Source organism: Indicator indicator, chromosome 2 (genome assembly GCF_027791375.1).
Source record: "Indicator indicator isolate 239-I01 chromosome 2, UM_Iind_1.1, whole genome shotgun sequence".
In the NCBI taxonomy this organism is placed as follows: Eukaryota; Metazoa; Chordata; class Aves; order Piciformes; family Indicatoridae; genus Indicator; species Indicator indicator.
The window spans coordinates 57,057,833-57,079,522 of NC_072011.1; the positions used below are offsets into that span (position 1 = coordinate 57,057,833).

The 21,690-nt window shown below is 38.8% G+C and overlaps 1 protein-coding gene across 1 annotated transcript in view; it reads right to left on the minus strand.

Annotated features, from left to right (window-relative positions):
- Nucleotides 1–5,151: 5,151 nt before the first annotated feature.
- WDR26 (WD repeat domain 26) overlaps nt 5,152–21,690 on the minus strand; it is a 29,934-nt gene continuing 13,395 nt past the window's right edge. The window contains exons 7-14 of the mRNA XM_054392621.1: nt 19,171–19,309; nt 14,674–14,814; nt 13,048–13,167; nt 12,160–12,305; nt 10,934–11,012; nt 10,216–10,345; nt 7,221–7,406; nt 5,152–5,198 (exon numbers count right to left, since the gene is read on the minus strand). Of these exons, the coding sequence (XP_054248596.1) occupies nt 5,173–5,198; nt 7,221–7,406; nt 10,216–10,345; nt 10,934–11,012; nt 12,160–12,305; nt 13,048–13,167; nt 14,674–14,814; nt 19,171–19,309 (967 nt within the window). The 3' untranslated portion in view covers nt 5,152–5,172. The remainder of the gene's footprint in view (nt 5,199–7,220; nt 7,407–10,215; nt 10,346–10,933; nt 11,013–12,159; nt 12,306–13,047; nt 13,168–14,673; nt 14,815–19,170; nt 19,310–21,690) is intronic.

A 21,690-nucleotide genomic window follows, 5' to 3' on the forward strand; every position in this document is an offset into this window, starting at 1 on the left:
ACACAAACACAGGGCAGAGCAGAGCAGAGCCACGGAGCAAGAACTGGAAAGCCTGTAACAGAAACACTGAGTGAATCTTCTTCACCCAAAAGGCCACAAATTCATTTTCCTAGCAAGGAAATAAAATAGAAGAAACATGGACAAAACCCCCATGATCAAGAAATTAACACCCACGTCAGTCACGTCAGTGAAGTTAGGGAAACTAAGAACTATTCATTCCAGTTATTTATTCTGTTTATTGAATTGAAAGAAAGGGAATACAAACATTTCTGTTAAGTGCTGTGCACCAACATGGAAAAAAAAAGTGTTGTCTGTTTTGTTTTTGTTTTGCCTTTTTTTTTTTTTTTTCCAAAAATCCTAATAAAAACAAATCAGAAGTTAACGAAGTTCCAATTGAACAGTATTTTTAAAGATATGTTTAAAATACTACACATTTATAAAATAATAATAATAAAAAAAAGTTAAAACGGTGTTCTGTAAATAATTAGTAAAACAAGTGAAAATAAATACCAGACCCAAAGTTCTTATGTTTTTAATGTAATATAGCAAAGAAAATTTTTTAACTACTTAATATAATCTGAGGAGAGTAATAAAAAAAAACCCAACCAAAAAAAAAATCCAGAAAGTTTAAGAACGCAATCCTTTTGAAACATTTAATATCAGTCCATAGCAAATAGTCATTACATACCAAAAGCTCTAAGTGTTAACTAGTTCCACCACAACTCCATATAAATCTTGACAATTTAGAAATCTTGAGATCAACAATAAAGTTCTTTTTCTTGATCTCTACAGCTTGGTTTGTAAGTACATACATGCTTTGAGGAGCTATTTTGTCCCATAAGTTTTGAAGGAGCCAATGATTGTTTTAAATTCTTTTTTTCCTCATCTGTGCCTAAAAAATGTTAAAGATTCAAATCTAGCACATAGACCCTAACAATGAAAAATGGTTAGGAAAAAAAAAAAAAAAAAAAGATGGGGCACAATGAATTTCAAAGTTATAAAAATATACTGATATTAACCAAAAAAAAAAACCCAACCCCAAAACCCTTCTGGTCAAAGGACGCATCACATACACACGACTTAAAAGTATGCAAAACATGACAAGTACCTAGAACATTTGGTTCTCTGTCTGTTCATGGAACACATGCACTCAACACATTCATACCAGATGGGAGGAACACTCTCACAGACTTTTTTTTTTTCAATTATTATTGAATCCAGATTATCTGGATTAATAGACAGAAAACTTGTCTACAGTTTATTTCAACTAGAAGCAGCTACTGCAGCAGTTCAACACTGCACACTTTAGTTAAGTCCACCCTGTTTAAAAAAAGTGTCAGAGTTCATGATTATTTATTTTCTTTCTAAAAATTTGAAGAGTAGCAATTTTCAAAATTAAGTATGGCATCTGAAAATGGACTCAAGCCAATGGGGAAAAGACAGGGGGAGGTCAAAAGGATTAGCCATTTATGGGATGGATGTTCCTCTTAATAGTTGTCTCCAAAGAAAAAAAAGAAAAGAAACAAAAAAAACCCCAAAATAGATACAAGTGTATTTTGTAGCTAAAAATATGGACTAACTATTGAAAGTGCATTTTTCCTTCCTCACCTTGAGTTACAGTAGTTTGTCTGTTGGTCAGTAAGTCCTGCTTTTTATGTTCGTTACTCTTTCTCTGCCTCCCTGCCCATTTGGGTCTGCAATGTCTTCCCTCAAACTACAACCAGTTGTACAAGTCCTGCTTTCCTTGCTAAGGAAGGCTTCAGAACTGATTTTGGATAGGAGGATCACTTAGCAGTGTAAAAGTATACAATTAGACACAACCTCCCACCAACAGACTGAGTTGTCTTAAACATTACCTATTTGAAGCCAAGTTGAGAAGTAACTGGCAAGATCTGGATAGATTTCTAGCTTGCATCTTTGCTCTAATCCTAAAAAGAAGTTAAAGTAAAGGAGAACTTTAGAAAAGACAGAGAGAGTTTAAAACAAAGGTGTCATTTCCCACCCCCATTACCCTCTCCTCCAAAATAAGGACAGATCTAGCGTTTTCCCTTTTGTGCTCCGTTGTGCCTTGTAAATTACTTACCTGAACAGCTGAAGAGCATTCAGATTACAAAATGCTTCAGCACAATTTTTGTTTAAGGATCTGCCTTGACAAGAACCTGTGGCTACCATGGATATTTTAGGCCAAGAGCTGACCAGAGAAAGTTACAAACTGAGTACACACTTAAAGAATATTTTCCTTTCTAAAACCATAGGTCTGATGACTAGAAATACAGTGGTTTACTGGGTGTGTGTACTCATTTTAGTCTTAAAACTCCAGCCTATCAACATTTTTAAGCACATGGAAATTGTGTTGCAAATCAGCAAACTTGCTTTCACCACCCCCACCCAGAGTCTCATTTTGTAGTTTGTGCACAAGAAGTATTGTTACTTTTCAATCCACATACTGTGAATAGGTGACACTTCAGAAATAGCTGGGAGTGGTAGTCACTGCTGCCAGATCTAGTCATGTCAGTTTACAGGGGCACCAAGTAGTTGAAGATTTCTCTGTCACCTGTCTCTTGTCTCTGCTTGTCACCTGTGAGCATCAAACTGCTATGCAATCTGCTGTTATGGAGACACTGGAAACTCTGCTCTCTCTATGGAGCTTTCCTTGACATTGCATAGTTGCACCACAAAACTAAAGTGGAGATAGTGGAATACATGCTTCTCCCTCACTCTGTTCCAAATACCTGACAAACCAAGCCCAGAAAAGAAACCTCAAAATGGAGGGGTAGTTATTTTGGCAAAAGTACTACATTTCACTTTCTAGTGCAGTGGAAAGTAGGCATCAGCCTACAGCCAGCCTCCAGCCAGCTTGTACTAGATAAGAGGCCTCACTTCACTTCGATATAGCCACCACATTCAAAATGCCTATTGAAGTGCATTAGACTTCAAATCTAAACTTGAGATTTGACCCTGCCTTCAGCACCTGCCCAAGGTTCCCACTGAAGTCCCATGAGTGTAAAGTAAGCAAATAGTGCCAGACCATCGTATGAAACATTGCTAAGAGACATCAAACCCAGGATTATTCTCAACATAATTATGTCAATTATGCTGTTTGAAAATAGGCAATACTAGGGTAACTTTCATAGAACTCACATACTGGCATTGCTTATGAATTATACCATGTTCTAAACATACAAAACACTGTTTACAATTTAAGTATTCATTTTTTTATTTAAAACCCCAAAGGTTTAGCTGACTAAAATTTGACTTTAGGAAAGTGGTCTGTTTCTCTGCAACACTAGTGCCACAAAAGCAAGACTGACTCATCTTTTGCTGTCTTAACTAGGAAGAGAAACAAACATTCTCCTCTAGAACTAGCTAATAGAAGAATGAATTTAGCTGCAGTCTGAAATTTACACATGTATTTCCAGCACTGGGAACCAGCAATGGCTGCCTTTACAACCACACCACCAACAGATGGATGGAATCTAAAAAATAATTAAAATACGTCTAACCTGCTAAGCTTCATTTTCCAGAAAAAGAAAAGGGACAGTTCATGTTAAACACCACATTCCCATTCAAAGTGGCTACGCTTCCCAGCAAACCTTCCCCCATCCTTCTTCCACACATGACTGATAAGGACACTAAATTGTAATCTCATTAAAGGATGAAGTCCACTCTTCTGTTCGCATCAGTTATTGGTGGCATGCCTTTCCCTGCTCCCTCTTTACTTCACAGCAGTACCAACACTACCTTTCCACCTAAGGTGGAAAAAGGGAATCCAGTGCCATCCCATAATGAAATTTGTGTGTAGTACAGAAGCACAGCAATGCCAGACCATCTGTTTATGTAAAAAAAGAATACTTAAAATATAGATGTCTCTTTTCTTAATGTGGGATATTAATACAACTATTCCTAGATGTGTCAAGATGTTCACAGCACCAGCTTGCAACAAATCGTGGGAGAGGCATTTATATATCTGCAAACTTAAAAGTATAGTCTTAAAAAAAAAAAATCTATACACCTTTGTTTATCAAACAAAGAAAAACTGCCATTGTAATACAAGTGTTTAATTATGATTTGTATGTTAATTACTTCTACAAAACGTCGACTTGGTGAAGAAAGGATTCAGCACATTCTTCCCTTGAGGTATAGTCTACCTTTTGCCAGCGTTGTTGCATACGTTTATGTAATTAAAAAAAAAACAAACAAACCCACAAACCCCAAAACAACACAAGACAACCTCATCTTGTTTAAACTCTTAGTCTGGTGGTGCACTCTGAACGCTTTTTCTAGCTATCTGGAACAAGATGGAGAGTGAGTTTATCCTTCTAGAACAAGCTTCACTGCCTAAAACAAAGCTCCTTCCAGACACTGCTTTTGATTGGGTCTCAAGACACTCCGGAAAAGCATCAGTGATACCATGTTTCACGACACCTCTTGCATTGTTTTAATTTCAAATGTATACAAATGAAGTCATTTTAATCCTATAAATAATTTATTTTTAAAAAATTGTGCTGTTAACCCCTTTGGCAGGGCAACGAGCTATGTGAAAAGTACAAAACTTTTTGTCAAATGTGATACTGAGAGTGCTTTTGACATAGTTCATTGGTTTATCATCTCAATTTTATATATACTGCGCAACGGGCAAGGCTAGAATCCATGAACCAAGCTGCAAAGATCTCAAGCTAAGTAAGGCGGAGAGAGACTTGAGAAACAAGAGAAGGAAATACTTTCCTATCCAATGTATACTCTTCAGACTAAAGCACTCTTTCTATCAAGCCTTCTAAACTGTTAAATAAAGTGTTCCAAACAAGCATTTTAACTTCATTACACAGAAGAGCAACAAGAACAGTAGCCTGCCAGACAAAAAGGCAGGAGGGAAAAATATATATACTGAGTTCAATGGTTAGCCTGAATGTAGCACAGTTCTTCACAACCGATGGGGGGGTAATTTCAACACGGTGTCCAACAACGTTCTAACGACGTGCTTCATCTCGACTGGTTACTATGAAGCAAGGTGGTAAATGTTTGGCCCCAACCGGGCTTCAGAAATGGTTCTTTTTTTTTTTTTCATGACGAGCATGTCTGTCCAGCTATCAATCATGTTTGTTTGCACCAAATCCCAAGCCATTTAAAATACGACTAATTAAGTTACTGAAGTCGTCTGCTCCAAATTCGCCATCAACTATCCATGCTACTGCATTCCTCTGAGCAAAAACAAAAACATAAGAGAAAGAAATCACACCTTCAAGATCTGGTCAGCACTTAATATTTCCATTATAAGGTCATTAATACAGCATATTTATCTAAGTTTTACTGAACATGCATTAGTTAATAGCTCTTAGGCTGTAACTAATCCCACACTAAAAATTACTTAGGATATTATTCATATTAATTTAGATATTAATTTAGCATGCTAAGCGTTGGTATACAAAACACATCTCTTCCAAAAGGGTACAACTGTGCTAATTAGAGCTGGCCCTCATCCATTTAAATTTCCCGAGTTGTTAGGTGGTATTCACAGAATATAAGGGTTGGAAGGCACCTGGAAAAATCATCTAGTCTAATTCCCCTGCCAGAGAAGGATCTGTGCACCTACATCTCTTGGGAAAGCACTGCTTTGAGAAACCCAGTTTCTATTAGTTTGGTTTTCATTGTGTTTGCTAACAAAATTTCTGGAGGTACTTAAAAAAAAAAAAGTGAGTAAGCAGCTAATTAGAGAAAGCAAACCAACAAAACCAGAGTAAAACCAACTGAAGGGTAGGATCTGAGTCCTCATGGGTGCATTCAAGGTGTTACAAAGAGGAGATTGGCCAGGCTGGTCTACCAGGTCCAATACCAGAAGGAGATGCATCAGAAAGTACAGGAGCAGAGAACTCCTTCCAGCTTTCAACCATTTCCACCTAAGCGAATACCTCTAGTTCAGAATGCACCTTATCTAGTAGAACTCAGTGGGTTTCTCTTGGACTATTTTGTCCAGGTTCCCCTTGAACTCATGTCCACACACTCAGTATCCATGAGGTCTTGTGGCAATGGGATACATAGTATCCCATTATAATGCCTACTGTACATTTTCACCACAAGGTTGAATGTGTAATCCCAGAAGCCTATGAACTGCAGAATCCCTTCAATGGTCATGTCTTTAAAAGTTCAGAGTGAGGTATGAAATGTTGAGAACATGCCTGCATTTTAGCAGTAACAGAAGTTGCATACTCTCTCCTGGGCACAGACAATTGCTTATGGCTAGGAAAGAATCGATTGGGTAGAGATCTTATGGTAGGAATCATCATTCTCTCCAGATTTGGATTGGATATTAGGCTTTACTGAAAGAGTGATCAGCCATTGGAACAGGCTGCCAAGGGAAGTGGTGGAGTCACCATCCCTGGACATGGTCAAGAAATTTGTGGACATGGCGCTTAAGGACATGGTGGTCTTAAGCTGATGACTGGACTTGATTTTAGAGGTCTTTTCCAACAGAAATGATTCTATGATTCTTTTTGTAATAGCATTTATTCAATTGGCAGTGTGGTCAGAATGCATTAATTTTTAATAGCATTGTAGATTATTAAACCTCAGGCATTGAAGACAAGAATTTAAGAAGTCTATACAAGTTAATATAATCCTGAGGTCTTGGTGACAAAGTTATCTATAGCACCATGTCAGAAATTTGACTATGATTTTGGAAATACCAGTTGTTTCCTTTTTATTCCACAAATAAACTTAGATGGAAACAGTAACTATTTTTAGTAAGATGAATGATTCTAGACCAGTATTTAAAAGCATTTTTCTTTCCACTGATAGAATCATAGGATGTCAGGGGCTGGAAGGGACCTCTAGAGATCATCTAGTCCAACCCCTCCTGCCAAAGCAGGATCACCTACGGCAGATCTCACAGGAACGCATCCAGATGGGTCTTGAAAGTCTCCAGAGGAGATTCCAGAGTCTCTTTGGGCAGCCTGTTCCAGTGCTCCACCACCCACACAGTAAAGAAGGAGGTGGAACTTGCTGTGTTCCAGCTTATACCCATTGTTCCTTGTCCTATTACTGGACACCACAAAAAAAGAGAGTGGCACATTCATCATGACACCCACCCCTCAGATATTTATAGACATTAATAAGATCCCCTCTCAGCCTTCCCCTCAAAAAATCCACTGAGCCAATTGCCCTTGATGTAAGCTTTTAGAAGTTAGAAAACACAGCCAGCCACCCCCTCCCACTCTGGTTTTCACCTTCAATATCCTGGTTGTCTACGAAAGGTGCTGGTCCCCATATTCTAACGGTGCCATCATCTGAAGCGCTGGCCATCATGGATGGAATCTGCGGGTTCCAGCTGACACAGTTCACGGTGCGCGTGTGCCCTGTCAGCTCCGCGATGGGCAGCTCACTACGCTTGTGCCAAATATATACTTTGTGATCTAAATGAAACATGTATGAAAAAACACACACACACCCCCAAAACATCATGAGAAACTGTTCTGCACAGACCCGATTTCTCATATCAAATTGCACTTCTACCCAAGCTCTCAGCAAACAAAACCAAACTACCCTATTAGTGTTGTAAAATCCATGTATAAAGCCCAGGTCTGTTTGATGTGCAAGAGCACTAATACAGTTTTGCTTCTACAAGTGATCAAAAGGGCACAGGTAAAGCTCTTCTATTAAGAGGCCTGCTTCCTTTGTAAGTTTACTTGTAGTCTACTGAGTTTGTAAGTAGTAGACTTGTAAGTCTACTAAATTTGGTATTTGAAAGAAATATTTGACTACAATGTAAATAAGCCAAAGCATGGCTAAAGTTAGAAACCAGGGTACTCTTCATATATCTTTAAGATGTGATCTCATTGAAAAGCAAGTCTTGCAGATATATTTTTATTTATTACAGATTAGTAGGTGCATTGTAAAGTCATGAATACCCAAGGCAAAATATTTACAACCACCACTGGTTCATGAGTACTAGGTCAATTCTTAATAAAATAGTATTTAGGTCTTATTTGGTATGATCTAAATAAAATAATATAGTTTATGAAATATATTTTGCTAGTAAAGGCCTAAAACATTCCAGTGAAAGTGCAAACAAGCTTTGCTGCTCACATGCTGTAATGCCTCAAGTGGTGAGCTATTCCTGTCTGACAATTAATCTGTGTGTGGTATTTGAATACGAATTTGTATGCAGTGAAAGTAAGCGCAGTAAAACCAACCTTACAGATCATATCTGGTGATAGGAAGCTTTTAATTATTTCTAGCAACTTGCTAGACTTAGAACAGTGAACTAGTGAGACCACTGCAATTTTTAGAGGTGTGTTACTGCTTTATAACCAACCATATAGAAGAATAATTGACTACAGGTGTTTGGATTGTTAGACAGGAGCCTTTAACAAGCCTGTGGATTGACCACTCAAGGAATGCCTCTGGAATATTCCAAGCACAGCTATGTAAAATGAATATGTATTAATAACATTACACAAAAGATTACTAATTAGGTCTAGCATTAAAATACTTTGATATTGATTTGAAGGCTTTTAACATGGATATTACTTTGAAGGCTTAAGCAAACAAATCAATCTTCCTCTGTTCCTCCTCCCAAACCCTTCGAAAACAAACTTGCTCTCTTACCTACCTGCTAGAATAGCATCATGGAACCATGTGAGATAACTCAAATTGTCTTCTGCTGAATCAGCTCATTTGAGTACAACACTTATATATATACTTGCATTGATGCAAATGTTCTGGTTGTGTTTACATTCCACTTATGATTTCAAGAGACTACATATCCACGCTATTCACCAAACAACACAATGCACTCTCTGCTTAAACACTGGACAGGCAAGCCTCTGCTGTCTGGGAGAATCAAAGCCTAAACACAAACCAGTATTTTGGTGCTTGTCAGAATGCCTGTATTTTGTTTTGGAAAAAACAAGTTAGCTAGATTGAGGCAGCAGACAGTCTCCCCTTTCAGAAAGAGACCTACTTTCTTTCCATTGATGCAAACATTAGGACAACCCTACCTAGCTGACAAGATACATCAAGTTTCAGAGGCTATGGCAATGTAATCCATCTATTTCTTTAAAAAAAAAAAAAAAAGTGATCTGTTGGTTTTGTTTGCTTGTTTTTTTAAACTATAGGGACTTTCTTAGTAGCCACATTTGCAACAATTCAGTGCAAAGAGGCAACAGCTTCAGACAGTCCAAAGGTAAATAGGGTACCATCAGTTTAAGTACTGCTTAAGTACTGTTTTAGGACGATGAAGGGAAGAATAAATGAACAGGGGAAAATAAAAATAAGGGCTTGTCCACTGTAGTATCTGCACCTACACATGCATGTCGGTATGGCTCAACACAAACCCTGAACATCTGGGTACTCAGGTCCCAAACCAAGAGCCTTGGAGGTGCTGTTTGTCAGTCATTATATTCCACTGGGTCTGCTCAAAGGGTGAAATTGGGTTTTATTTTAGACATATTTGGTATTTTCCAAAATAGGATAATATTTATGTCCTGGTCAACCTTATTTCCTAACAGCTGTGAGTTACACAGTACTAACAGTGCTTACATATTCCAAGCATAATTCTTAGGCCTAAATAAGTTTTAATCTTAAGTGACCTCCATGGGAGGTGAGAGTACTACGTCAGTGACAGAACTGAGCCTGTTCAACATACAAAACATTAACTAATTTCTGTTCTTGCCAGAGACAGTTGAATAAAGACACACCACAAAGCCTTTGATCACTAAGAAACCCTACCAGACTATGTCAACAACTGCTTAATTTAAGACTACTCCTTCCATAATTAAGCTGATGACTCTACTGAAATTAAAACATCACCACACCTGTATCTTCAACAGGCACATGAGGCTGTTACTCCCCAGAAATATTTCTGATCCAAATCACATGCTTAAGTATCATACCACAAAAAAAAAAAAAAAAACAACCAGAAAACAACCTCAACAACACACCACCCACTTCTAATTAAAACCATGCAGATGTTTTTGTTTTAGAGGAGCAATACAAAAGCTTCATTAATGCTTTCTACTACTACCACCATCCGTTCTAAAGATTCTTTCTGCCAGCACATATTTATTTCTTGAAGTATGAAGAGCATTGAGATAGTGGCAAACTTACTTAATGAACCAGTTGCTTGCTTTTAGATGATGACAGCTGCTAAGAACATTATAAAAGTAAGGTATAGAAAGGATACAGCATTCCAGTTTTCTGCACAAAAGGGATTGAAGTTACCTTCACTGCCGCTTGCGATGAAATCTTCATTATGACCTCCAAAACATGAGTGAATTGTGTAAAATCCTTGTGTAACACCTTGATACTTTCTCACTAAAACTCTGTCTTGTAAATCCCATAAGTGAACTCCCTAGGAATAAGTATAAATAAGTATAAAGAATGGTATTTTGTTATTAAACATTATTCACTGATTTTTTTAAATGCTAAAAAAAACCCCTACAACTAAGCATGCTGAAAGTGCATTGTTTTAGCCAACTTCAGTACTGTTACTAGATCAAGAGAGGAAAGATATACCAAACTGCTAAACTAAACTTCTAGTCTGTGGCTCCTTCTGTTCTGAAAGCTCCTATTCTTCCCCAATCTCCCAAAAGCAGAGATAGATGAAATCTAATTCTCACACCCCTAGACATGTCAGCCTTCCACAATTATTGCTGTACCAATGCAATAGCAAGGTATTAACATTTCACAATACAAGTTTCACAGTATGAAACTCTTAAGTGTAAATCAGTCAAAATAATAAAAGTAATATTAGTCTCAGGTACAAGACTACCTTCTTGTAAGAGAATGCCATGCTATTATTTATGAATATTAAGGCCTTCATACTACATGAAACACAACTGGTCAGTATCAAACATTCTGATTCGCAGCAAAGCCTGTAACACGAAGGAGCACTTACAAGCAGATTTGTTTGCATTTCCCTTCATCACCACTAACTCACCTGAGTTGCTACATTTAACAAAGCTAAACGTCCATTTTTAGAAATAGTAAACGACATAATGGGGTGATCTTCTTGTACTCTGGAATGATAAGAAAGATCAGTGTTAAGATCACCAATGATGCAACACCAAGACAAAAGTCTTTTCTCTGTGTATCACCCAGGGAAAGACAGTTCTGAAGTTCGGTATGTCTCTATACGTCCCTCATTACAAGACAGGTCTGCAATAGTTTGCTTATGCTTATGACAGATCCCAAGACCAAAAGGTGCTTTAGATCTCAAATCCAACTCCTAACTTCTAGGTAAGATCTAGTAGAATAGGCCAGCAAATGAGCAGACAACCCTTGATGACAGAAATGCCAAAGCAGCCACTGTGATCCTTCCTGCCGCAATTTGAACTCACCAATTCTTGTCCCATAGAATCACTGAAAGAGTCCAGCACAGGACCAGAAAAAATGATTAAAGGGAGTGGAACACCTTCCTTACAAAGACAGACTGAGGGAGCTGGGGCTCTTTAGTTTGGAGGACACTAAGGGGTGACCTTCTTAATGTTTATAACTATGTAAAGGGTGAGTGCCAAGAGGATGGAGCCAGGCTCTGCTCAGTGATGTACAATGACAGGACAAGGGGCAATGGGTGGAAGTTGAGGCAAAGGAAGTTCCATGGAAACACGAGGAAAAATTTTTTTACTGCGAGGATGACAGAACACTGCACAGGCTGCCCAGGGGGGTTGTGGAGTCTCCCCCACTCTGGAGATATTCAAAACCCACCTGAATGCATCCCTGTAAGATCTGCCCTAGGTAATCCTGATCTGGCAGAGGGCTTGGACTAGATCTTTCAAGGTCCCTTCCCCCCCCGACATTCTGTGATTATGTAATAGAAGTTGCAAAAGACCTCCAAGATCAAGTTCAACTACCGCAACCACTAAACTATGTTCTGAAGCGTCACATCTACACATTTCTTGAACACATCCAGGGATGGTGATTCCACCACCTCCCTGGGCAGCCTGTTCCAATTCCAATTCCATTGCCTTCAGGAAGGAAAGTTTTCCTAATGTTGAATCTAAACCTCCCCAGCACAACTTTAGCGCCTTTCCTCTTGTCCCATTCTCCTTTCAATATGAGTGCATTTTAATAACTCATTTCCCCATCCCACCCCACAAACCCTTCCTCAGTACTTTTCCTGACTCTAAGATTCAGGAATTCAAAACCAAAGAAAAAGGTAGTTACATGTTCCTGTCAGTGAGATCCTCGAAGTTATAACCCCGAATTCGCTGGTGTGTGTCTGACGCTAAAACAGTTTTCCCATCACTCAAGCACCAAAGGCATTGTACTCTCACCCCTTCCCAGGAGTCAAGGAGATTGCCATCTAAATCCTAATCAGAAAAGGAAAACAAAACAAAAAAAAAGTTAAAAAAAAATCGAACTGTTAGTTTGATTTCTGAGGAGTTGCAACACAAGTATCTTTTTTGACTTTTTGTGTAGACAATTGCTAGAAGAAGCAAGAGAGCAAACTGTAGAAAGGGCTTAATGAATTGGAACTTTGTGGTCTTAATCAAGGGCTTTGGTAGGTATCCATCCTGGAGAGCTGAGGTTTTCATCGCTTGTTTTCTCGCGTGTGGCATGTGCATCACGTCACAGGTCTCACCTTAGAGAGTGAGGTTTGTACACTGCACTGTTATTCTGGGCACCAATTCAGACAACAAATTATCAGGAAGAGGGTAACATCAACATTAGTCAAGTACTGAATTTTGAATTCCTGTTTACAGTAAGCAATAATAGCATGCAAAAACTAAGACAGTCAAAATTACGTGGAACAACCTCTGTGAACAAAGGCACTCTATTTTATTAGTGTATTTTCTAGACCAAATAAGAGAGAAATTCACAACTCTCTACAAATCCTCCTCCTTTAGGCAGACAAAAGATGTTTGAAGCCCTCTAACTGCTATATACAGAACTGCTGCTGAAATACTAGCCCTAAACATATTGGTTTTTGCAATTACAAAAGGATCAGAAGTTTTCCTATACACACACGAAAAAACATGAACCTCAGATTTGACCATGACAAAACTTTCATTTCTTGCTTTGTTGCCAACAGAAGAGATGCAGACAACTTACACACTGATAGAACTGCCCACGCTGACCTCCCGTTACAAAACGCTTCCCATCAGGATTCCAGGCCACGCTTGTTAAACTGTCTTCATGAGACTGGCTCATCTTTGTCCTCAGCTCCCCAGTCTAAAACATAAACAAAGGCAGCAAAGTCTTGTACCAGGACCCTCACCCAAAAAGGCATTGTGAATTTCATCTATTGTGATCAGTGTTTGGAAGTGCACGTATTTCAATATGCTTACTGAAAAAAACCCAACACAAACACATGAATAATGCAATAGAAAAGCAGAACTACATCAGCATTTCCAGTGACCCTGGACTTCATTTGGGACAATTTCCTTTCCTCAAGAGAGATGGACTAGTTGGTATGTCAGACACATGGAAGATTGTGAGTAAAGAGAGGAATCAAAAAGTAGAGAAAGGACAGAGGAAAGAGGAGGCTACAAGAAGAGAAATGACAAAATACACTAATAAAAAGTTGGGAGCATCAGAATATTTAGAATATTTTCCTACCTAAACTGGGACTCTCTATGCTAAAACTTAGCTTTGATCCCTAGTTTATACTGGCACTGTTTCACAAGACAGTGTGTGGCTTACCATTGTTAACACAGTAAGGGCTTCTCTCTATTCCCTTGTGCCAACTCTAGAGCTCTTTGCTGAGCCAATTTAGTCAATCAGAAGTATTAAAAGAGTGAAAAAAGGGAATGGTTTTAGTTTAGGAAATTAAATTAGCTCAGAGTCCAAGGCAACACAAGAAAGACTATAGAGCCCACAACTGAGGCAGAAGAAGCTTTTATATCAATTCAAGTGCCCATAAACATTGACATCAGAAAAAGATCTTCAGAATTCATGGAGGAAATGGCAAAATGCCCTGGAGTCTGAAAAATGAAGATCTGAAATCTGCAGATCTTCCACTGACATCACTCACAGGGTTACACAAAGCAAAATTAGCTTGTATCTTTATATAGTTTTGCCACTTGTTAAAATCTCAGATGAGCAATTGCTCCCCTCAGATATTAATTCCTCCCTCTGCTTCTCCTGATTAATTTACTGTTCTTCCCTTCAGTAGCTAAGATCCTAAGGATTTAAGCTGTCCCTTCTCACAAACTATCAGTAATCATAAAATGGTAGGGGTGGGAAGGGACCTCCAGAGATCAGAGCCCAACACTAGGCCAAAGCAATATCACCTAGGGCAGGTCACACAGAAATGCATCCCAATCCCAGGCCAAAGCAGGATCATCTAGGGCTGATGACACAGGAATGCATCCAGATGAGTCTTGAAAGTCTCTAGAAAAGGAGACTCCACAAGCTCTCCAGGCAGCTTGTTTCAGGGCTCCAGCACCCTTAGAGTAAAGTTTTTGCTCATGTTGAGATGGGACCAGCTGCACTAGAGTTGCTGCACAGCCCTGCTGCATGGGTACTTAGACTTGCCCTCTAATTTCAGTATTGTTCAAACTGAGTACAGAGTATTTGTAGGCTACCATGGTAATTTTTTCACACTGATGGGGAATGGGCTCATCAGTGTCACTTCTCACACATCCATGTACTGAACAAGTCTGTGGAAATTACTTCTTTCATACCTAGCATAGTTATCTATTGAAACAAAAGCAGTAGGCTGATGTCACCACTTACTTGTACATTCCAGAGCCAAAGCTCAGAACAATCATCTGGGCCACAGGCAACAAGATAGTTGTCATCTGGACTCCAAGCAATATAAGACACACCATATGCATGACCTTCTAACGTCTTAAGTAGTTTTAGCTGGTGAGTATCCTGAAACAAGAGAGATTTTGTTGGAGACAATGCAGATGAACTCCTACTTGATTTCACATACACAGTGTGTCCAAGTACAATTTGGCATCTGCATTTTACAAGACACACGAGTAGGTTCTTACTGGAAGAGCAGTTGCTAGCTTACAGAGTAGGGCTATAAAAAGAAAGCTCCTAAGTTTCCATGTGCAAAACAAGAACACTTGTAGGTATTTCTGTTATAATCTTCCATGATTTCAAAATATAGGACTATTGTGTAGAGTTGTACATTACATTACATTTGCTTTAGTATACAAGATTTCTGTAATGTCAAGTCTCTCTCTATCAACTGGAATACCACAGTACTGCTACCCATACTTTACTTTCTTAAAAGTAACTTAATTCTGTAAAGAGACACTAGAAGCCTGTCGTGTTTAAACAGAGAGCCAAATACTTGAGGTAGGCTGAGAAGTGAAAACCTCCAAGTGCCAATATTCTTATAAACTTAAGTGTATCTTGTGTGTGTCATGCAAGAAAGTTTTACAGAAAGATATTTTAAAAAGCTTCCCTGAGAGGTGGTGTTATTTCACAACTGGTGCCTACAGCAAGCTGTTGCACCCTTTCTTCCAGATTTAGTGAATGAAATGTACTTCAGAGTACCTCACATCACCTTTATGCTACAACTGTTCTACTGGTGTCTCCTCAGAGGAAGCTGACTTTCCAGCAGCTCATCAAAAGAAGCAGAGTACAGCTCGATACTATGAAACCACCACACTGGCTTCCCAAATACAGAAATGTATTTCAACACAGTATCAGCACTGACTCTTGACAACAGGCACATACAGAAAGTACAGCTGAGCCTGGTAAACTCTCAGCAGTGATTTTTGTGAAGCCTCTTGGAAAAGGGCAAGTGGATTCTCCTCTTTCTCCTCCTTTCCCCCCTGTGTTCTGCATAGGGGATGTTTACACCTCCTACTTCTCTTCAAAAAGAGTGACTTGTTTCAAAAGCTAGCTCGATTTCTAAAATTGTCCTTCTCTCTGTTTTGTTTCAGTATTAATCATCAGAGCACCTCTTGATTCTAAAGAGCAAGAACATGGGCAGGGGAAAAGTGACAAAAAGGATCAGCTGTGAGGGATTTGGTGACTTCCAGACAGCCTACAGCTTTGATAGTTCTACTGGAAAGAAAAAAAAAATATCCTAAATTCCTCATAAGAAAGTAGGTTAAGAATAATCTTCAAGGCCACCTTTTCCATTCTACTATTCCTGGTCTGCATCAGACATTGCTGTCTGTAACTGAATTGATGAGCAAGGAAACTGAGTCTTGTCTGATGTCATTTCACACTGTGGAGCTTGCCTGCAACTGATGGACTTCATTTTTCCTCAGGACTGAAGTAGCCTGTCACTTATGCATCACATGTGAGACTCAAAGAGCAAGATACAAAGGACATTTCTCTTCCAATGATATGACTTGTGGCTGTTACTACCTCTCATGCTTCTCTGTAAACACAGCAAAACTCCTCCACCATGTTTTGCTCTGAAACAGTAGTCAATGATATTTCAGGAAAATTTTCCTAAATTTAGTCAATCTGCTTCCCACCCACCACTAAAAGAAACCTCAGCACTTCTATCTCAACTTCACAGATTTTTCTGATGTAAAAGGAACAACTATTCAGGTATCAATTAAATTAAGTTTGAAGTAGTTGAGCTGAAAAGCCAAAAACCTGTCAACAGTGTTTAGAAAGTGTGGAAAAAAAGAATAGTGTTTCTGTAAGGAACAAGTTAAAGGAGAAGATGCATGCCAGACAAGGGGATGCACCTACTGTGCTTACCACCCTTGGTACTCTAAACATTCTGCTACACTTAGTAACAACCAGATAATGCATTATCAAATAATGCATCCCACACAAACCTAGCTCTCTCAAGAGATGAGCTAATGCTGCCAAGCCTCCAAAAGAGCTTGGAAATGAACAAATGAAAATAGGACCAGGGGTTAAGAGATCTTAAACATTTAGCTAGGTCTTAGAAAAAAAAACACTAAGAAATTCATGCTATGAAATGAAGGAAACACATGGAAGCAGTATCATTACATTTCAAGAGAGGTGATGAAGAAAATGAAAGGAAAAACTGAAGGATTATCATACACTAAATGTGTGTGGCAAAAAGAATACTGGTCTTTAAAACCAGTGTTCTCCAATCACTTACCCACAGTTGAACAGATGTTTCCCTGTGGTTTATACACAGAGATTATTATAATTCTCTATACCTAAAGCCTTGGAAAAAATGATTAAACTTATGGTTTAAAAACCAACCAAACAACAACCTCTACAACACTGCTTTTTCACTAACTGTTTATTAAGATTTCATTCCTTTACCAACCCTTGGCCAAAAAGGTTTGTCTAAAACACTCATAAAAACACTTACTTGGTTTGATCAACCAGAGATTAGCTAACAATTCACTATAAAATGTGCTAATCAAGATGTTGGCTATTAAAACTTGTCAATACAAAAGGAAGATGCACCTCTACAATCAAATGACAAGTGAAAACAGCATAAAAATTTGATCCTTAATTTGCTTAGAATTACTCTGTTTAGAAAAAAAAAACACAGATCAAATAACAGAAGTCATCTTATGCTGCTATGAATCTCTTGACCCACAGTAACCAACAAACCATAACAGTTCTGTGCCTGAAAGAGCCATAGCACTTGCTGTGTGAGCCAGGGGCTATGTAACAACTATGCACATGAAACAGGATTTTAAGTTGTCCCACCTTCTTAATACCAAAATAGACACAAATTACATGGCTTCCTAATCTGCAGGGGGGAAAAAAAAAAAAAAAAAAAAAGATTGAGTTCAGCTCTCAAATCCTACTGAAAGCCAGCATGGAGCTGCAAAAACCTTTCATCTTTATCATACCAGTTTGCAGGTGGCTGAAAAAAAATAGCAAAAATCCCTATTTCTGAGAGTGTTTTACAAGCATTTACACCTTTGAATATTGTGTGCGTGTTTATTCATAGTTTTCTACTGTTACGAAACACGTGGATATACTCTCTCACTTCTGCAAGTCAGTTAAAACAGTCTTAGGTTCCCAGAATATATATGGGTAGGAAAGAAATCATGTAGCTGGAGGAAATTTCATGTAAAATGAAACAGGGCCATGTATTAGTATCAAAACCTAAACCAGCAAACTAAGAAAGTGAATGGGTGTACTTCTGTGTGTCACTGGATGCTGACAAGTGTTTAAACCCCAAGGAATCATAGAATGGTAGGGGTTGGAAGGGATCTCTGGAGATCAGGTCAACCTCCCCTGTCAAAGCAGGATCACCTAGGGCAGCTTGCACAGGAACATATCCAGATAGGTCTTGAAAGTCTCTGGAGAAGGAGATGCCACAACCTCTCTGGGCAGCCTATTCCAGTCCTCCAGCACCCTTGCAAGAAAGAAGTTTTTACTCGGTTTGAGGTGGAAGTTCCTGTGTTACAGTTTGTATCCATTGCCCCTTGTCCTATTGCAGAACACCATTGAAAAGAGACTGGCCCCTGCTTCTCGACACCCACCCCTTAGGCACTTGTGAACACTGCTAAGATCTCCTCTCTTTCTTCTCTGGATTAGACCATCCCAGGTCTCTCAGCCTTTCCTCATCAGAGAGATGTTCCAGTCCCTTAATCATCCTCATAGCCTTTTGTTGGACACTCTCTAGTATATCCCTGTCACTCTTGAACTGGGGAGCCCAGAACTGGACACAATACTCCAGATACCGTCTCACCATGGCAGAGCAGAGGGGGAGAGGAACCTCCCTTGACCTGCCAAGGCAAATCTTGTAACAGCAACTAGCACAATGTGGTATACCGGTACAATTTCAGTTTAGCACATACCATTTTAATACCCACAAAAAGTAATCAATGATGAAATGGATAGATGCACTTAAATCCAAGTGTACAAACAATAACAAGGCACCAGAAAGGGGTTAGTCACATACATAGATGAGAAGTACTCTCAGCAAGAGTGATTTAGAAAAAATGCTCCTCACTAGTGGCCATGCTTCCTCCTTTCACTTCCCCCCAGCACTTCTCAATGCCTTCAAACAAAAGCTCCCCTGAAGGGGGCACCAGAAGGCTCTACCCCATGCCACTGGTTAGGGACACACACAGTTCCTGCTCCAATACAGCCAGCAGTTCAAGCCATCAGGTTTTCAAGTGTCTTCCTTCACTAACTTACACTGCCTACGATCTTCAGTCTTTCACTTCTCAAAGAAATACCCTTGACAGCAGGCTACAGTACACGTTATCCTATCCTACAAAAATCAAACCATCCTAGCAAGAGAAAGCAGAGGGGGCACAGAATGACAAATCATACCCATTTTAACACATTGCACACACTTACTGGATCAACCTGCCATATGATGACAGTTGTGTCCTTAGATCCTGTTGCTAGTTTAGTGCCATCATTGGAGAATTTACAGAACCACACTTCATTACAGTGCTCCGTTAGTATCTGCTGTGTATAGCATGGGAACTGTTTCCTGGGAAAAGAAAGGAATGCATTTATGGATTAATAAGAAAGCAGTAAGATTTTTTTTTTAATCAAGACAGTAAAAACTTAGCCAAAACCTTAAATGCCAAGACCAGACAACTTAGAAAATCCCTCTACTAACAACTGCTTCCAGTAAGTACAGAATGAAGTGTCTTATCTGGCAAAAACCTCGCATCCCCAAGTAATCATAACTAATAGTAAGAATGTAGACCTATTCTTGTTTCACTCACATAATTTGTTTGGCTTTCATATAACTTGGAATAAAACTGACCTCATTAGGAGCATAGCAGCTTACTGCTATACACTTCTATGATGTATAGAAAATACTGGATTCCAAACCTCTCTGAACCCTATACGGAATGATTGACTTACATGGGAAGTTTGAGTGTTTACCTCACCTAGCCATATCTTGCCAAATCCTTATTAGTGATTTATTGGAGTAAAAGAATAACCTTGTTTCTTTCTTGAATGTGATCTTGCAGTAAGTTAGGTGTTACCTTGCCCTCATTTTGTGCCATTTTCCACTTTCTTTGCAGAGTGCCACATAAAATACCTTAAGCACAGCCAGTATGATATCATTATGAGCCTTCAACTGTTTTCCCTTTAAAAAACCCTACATTGCTTTTTAAAATGTTAAGTGTTTATCAAACAAAATATTATGTAAACTACCAAGTCAAACATTCCTCTAGAGACATTATTTTGGTTACACAAGGAGTAAAAGCTGGCAGTCAAAATATTACATTGTGTAAGAGCTACAGACAAGTTATTTTATTTACGGTTCATCTACTGTTTTAAGAATTTGAGAGCTAGGATAAAATAAATGCAGGGTTTTACAGCAGATGACTCCTTTTTAGAAGTAATACAGCAAAAAAGCTGATCACTCAGATGCACTAAAAGATAGTCTCTAACCATGAACACTTTTTCTTGAGCTGCAGGGATCCTGAAGTGGTCCAGTCTTACACCAAGTTTTTGTGGTGCCAAGTGCAGCAGGGCAACAGAAGTCAAATGGGATACAACAGTACTACTGTAACAGTTTGATCAGGGGACAAACTAGCCTGAAAAACCCAACTTACTTCCTTTACATTTGTTTTAAAATACAGTGTGGTGATAGCCAGGCTGACAGACATCTTTAAAAACTATTTCTTATCAGAAGCTAGAGAAGTTCTGTTTAATACAGTGTCTATACTCTCTCAGGCCATTTTCTTTTACTATGACAGACTTCCTATTCCATCCTTCAAGAGTACTGAGCAGCACTAAACAACCACATAGTTATAGGATCACAGAATGGTTTGGAAGATCAGCTATTTCCAACCCAACCCCTCTGCCATGGGCAGGGACACCTTGTCCAGCTTGGCCTTGAACACCTCCAAGGGGGGGACGACAACTTCTGTCTTGTGGTACAGAAGGATTAACAAAACATACATATACATATCTGTATTTGGTTTCCCTGGGTACACGTACTTAGGTATGTCATTTCTAGAGAAACACAAGTCTGTTCTGCTCCTTCTTTAAAGCAGACAGAGAGCAGCTTAGTTGCCACTGGAACAACATTGAGTGCAAGGCAGACAGACCCAGCCACAAAAAGACAACAACTTCTTGAAGTCTAAAGGAAAATAGGCAAGCCCTTACATAAATATGTGCACCTACAGGAAGAGCATTTCATTATTACTTAGTCATATTACAACAAATTAACGATTTTCGACAGAGCAGCAGTTTGCTCTAGAAGGTGAAAGAGTCTTTATCTGTAACTCATACAAAGTGAAAGGGGTACACGGTGTCCCAGGAAAGCCTTTTCAGCATATTTCAAGTAAAACAAATACTCTATAGGACAATAGTGCCTGTATTTTAAAGCTTAAGAAAACCAGTCAAGGTTTTGTAGACATGAAAAAGCAAGCAGTGGAATGCTGGAGTACACAATTCTTGTAGTAAAGGTGGTCTTTAGGTTCCTGACAAAGGGTAACAAGCACAGTTGATACAGCTGCTGCAGACACATTCCAGTACTGAATTATGCTATTCACAACCCAGTCAGACCAGAGCTCCCTCACAAAAAGTTATCTTAACTAATGAAACATACAATCCAGCAAGTCTGACTTCACAGATGGCAAAGCATACATTAAATAACCCTTCTGCAGAACAAAATAGCAGCAGTCTCGAAGCAAGAAATCAAAACCAGTTATCTAACAGATTCTAATTTGGATAATTAGATATTAAACCAGCTCTAAGGTTTTTCTTTTTTGCACTGTTTCATTACATGTTGTTCTATTTTGCAAAACACTTATTTTGTTCACATACTGAAGCATCTAATAAAGTTATCTGCCAAACTTTGAACTAAAGCTAAAGAAAACACCAAACAGCTACTTATTCCTATGC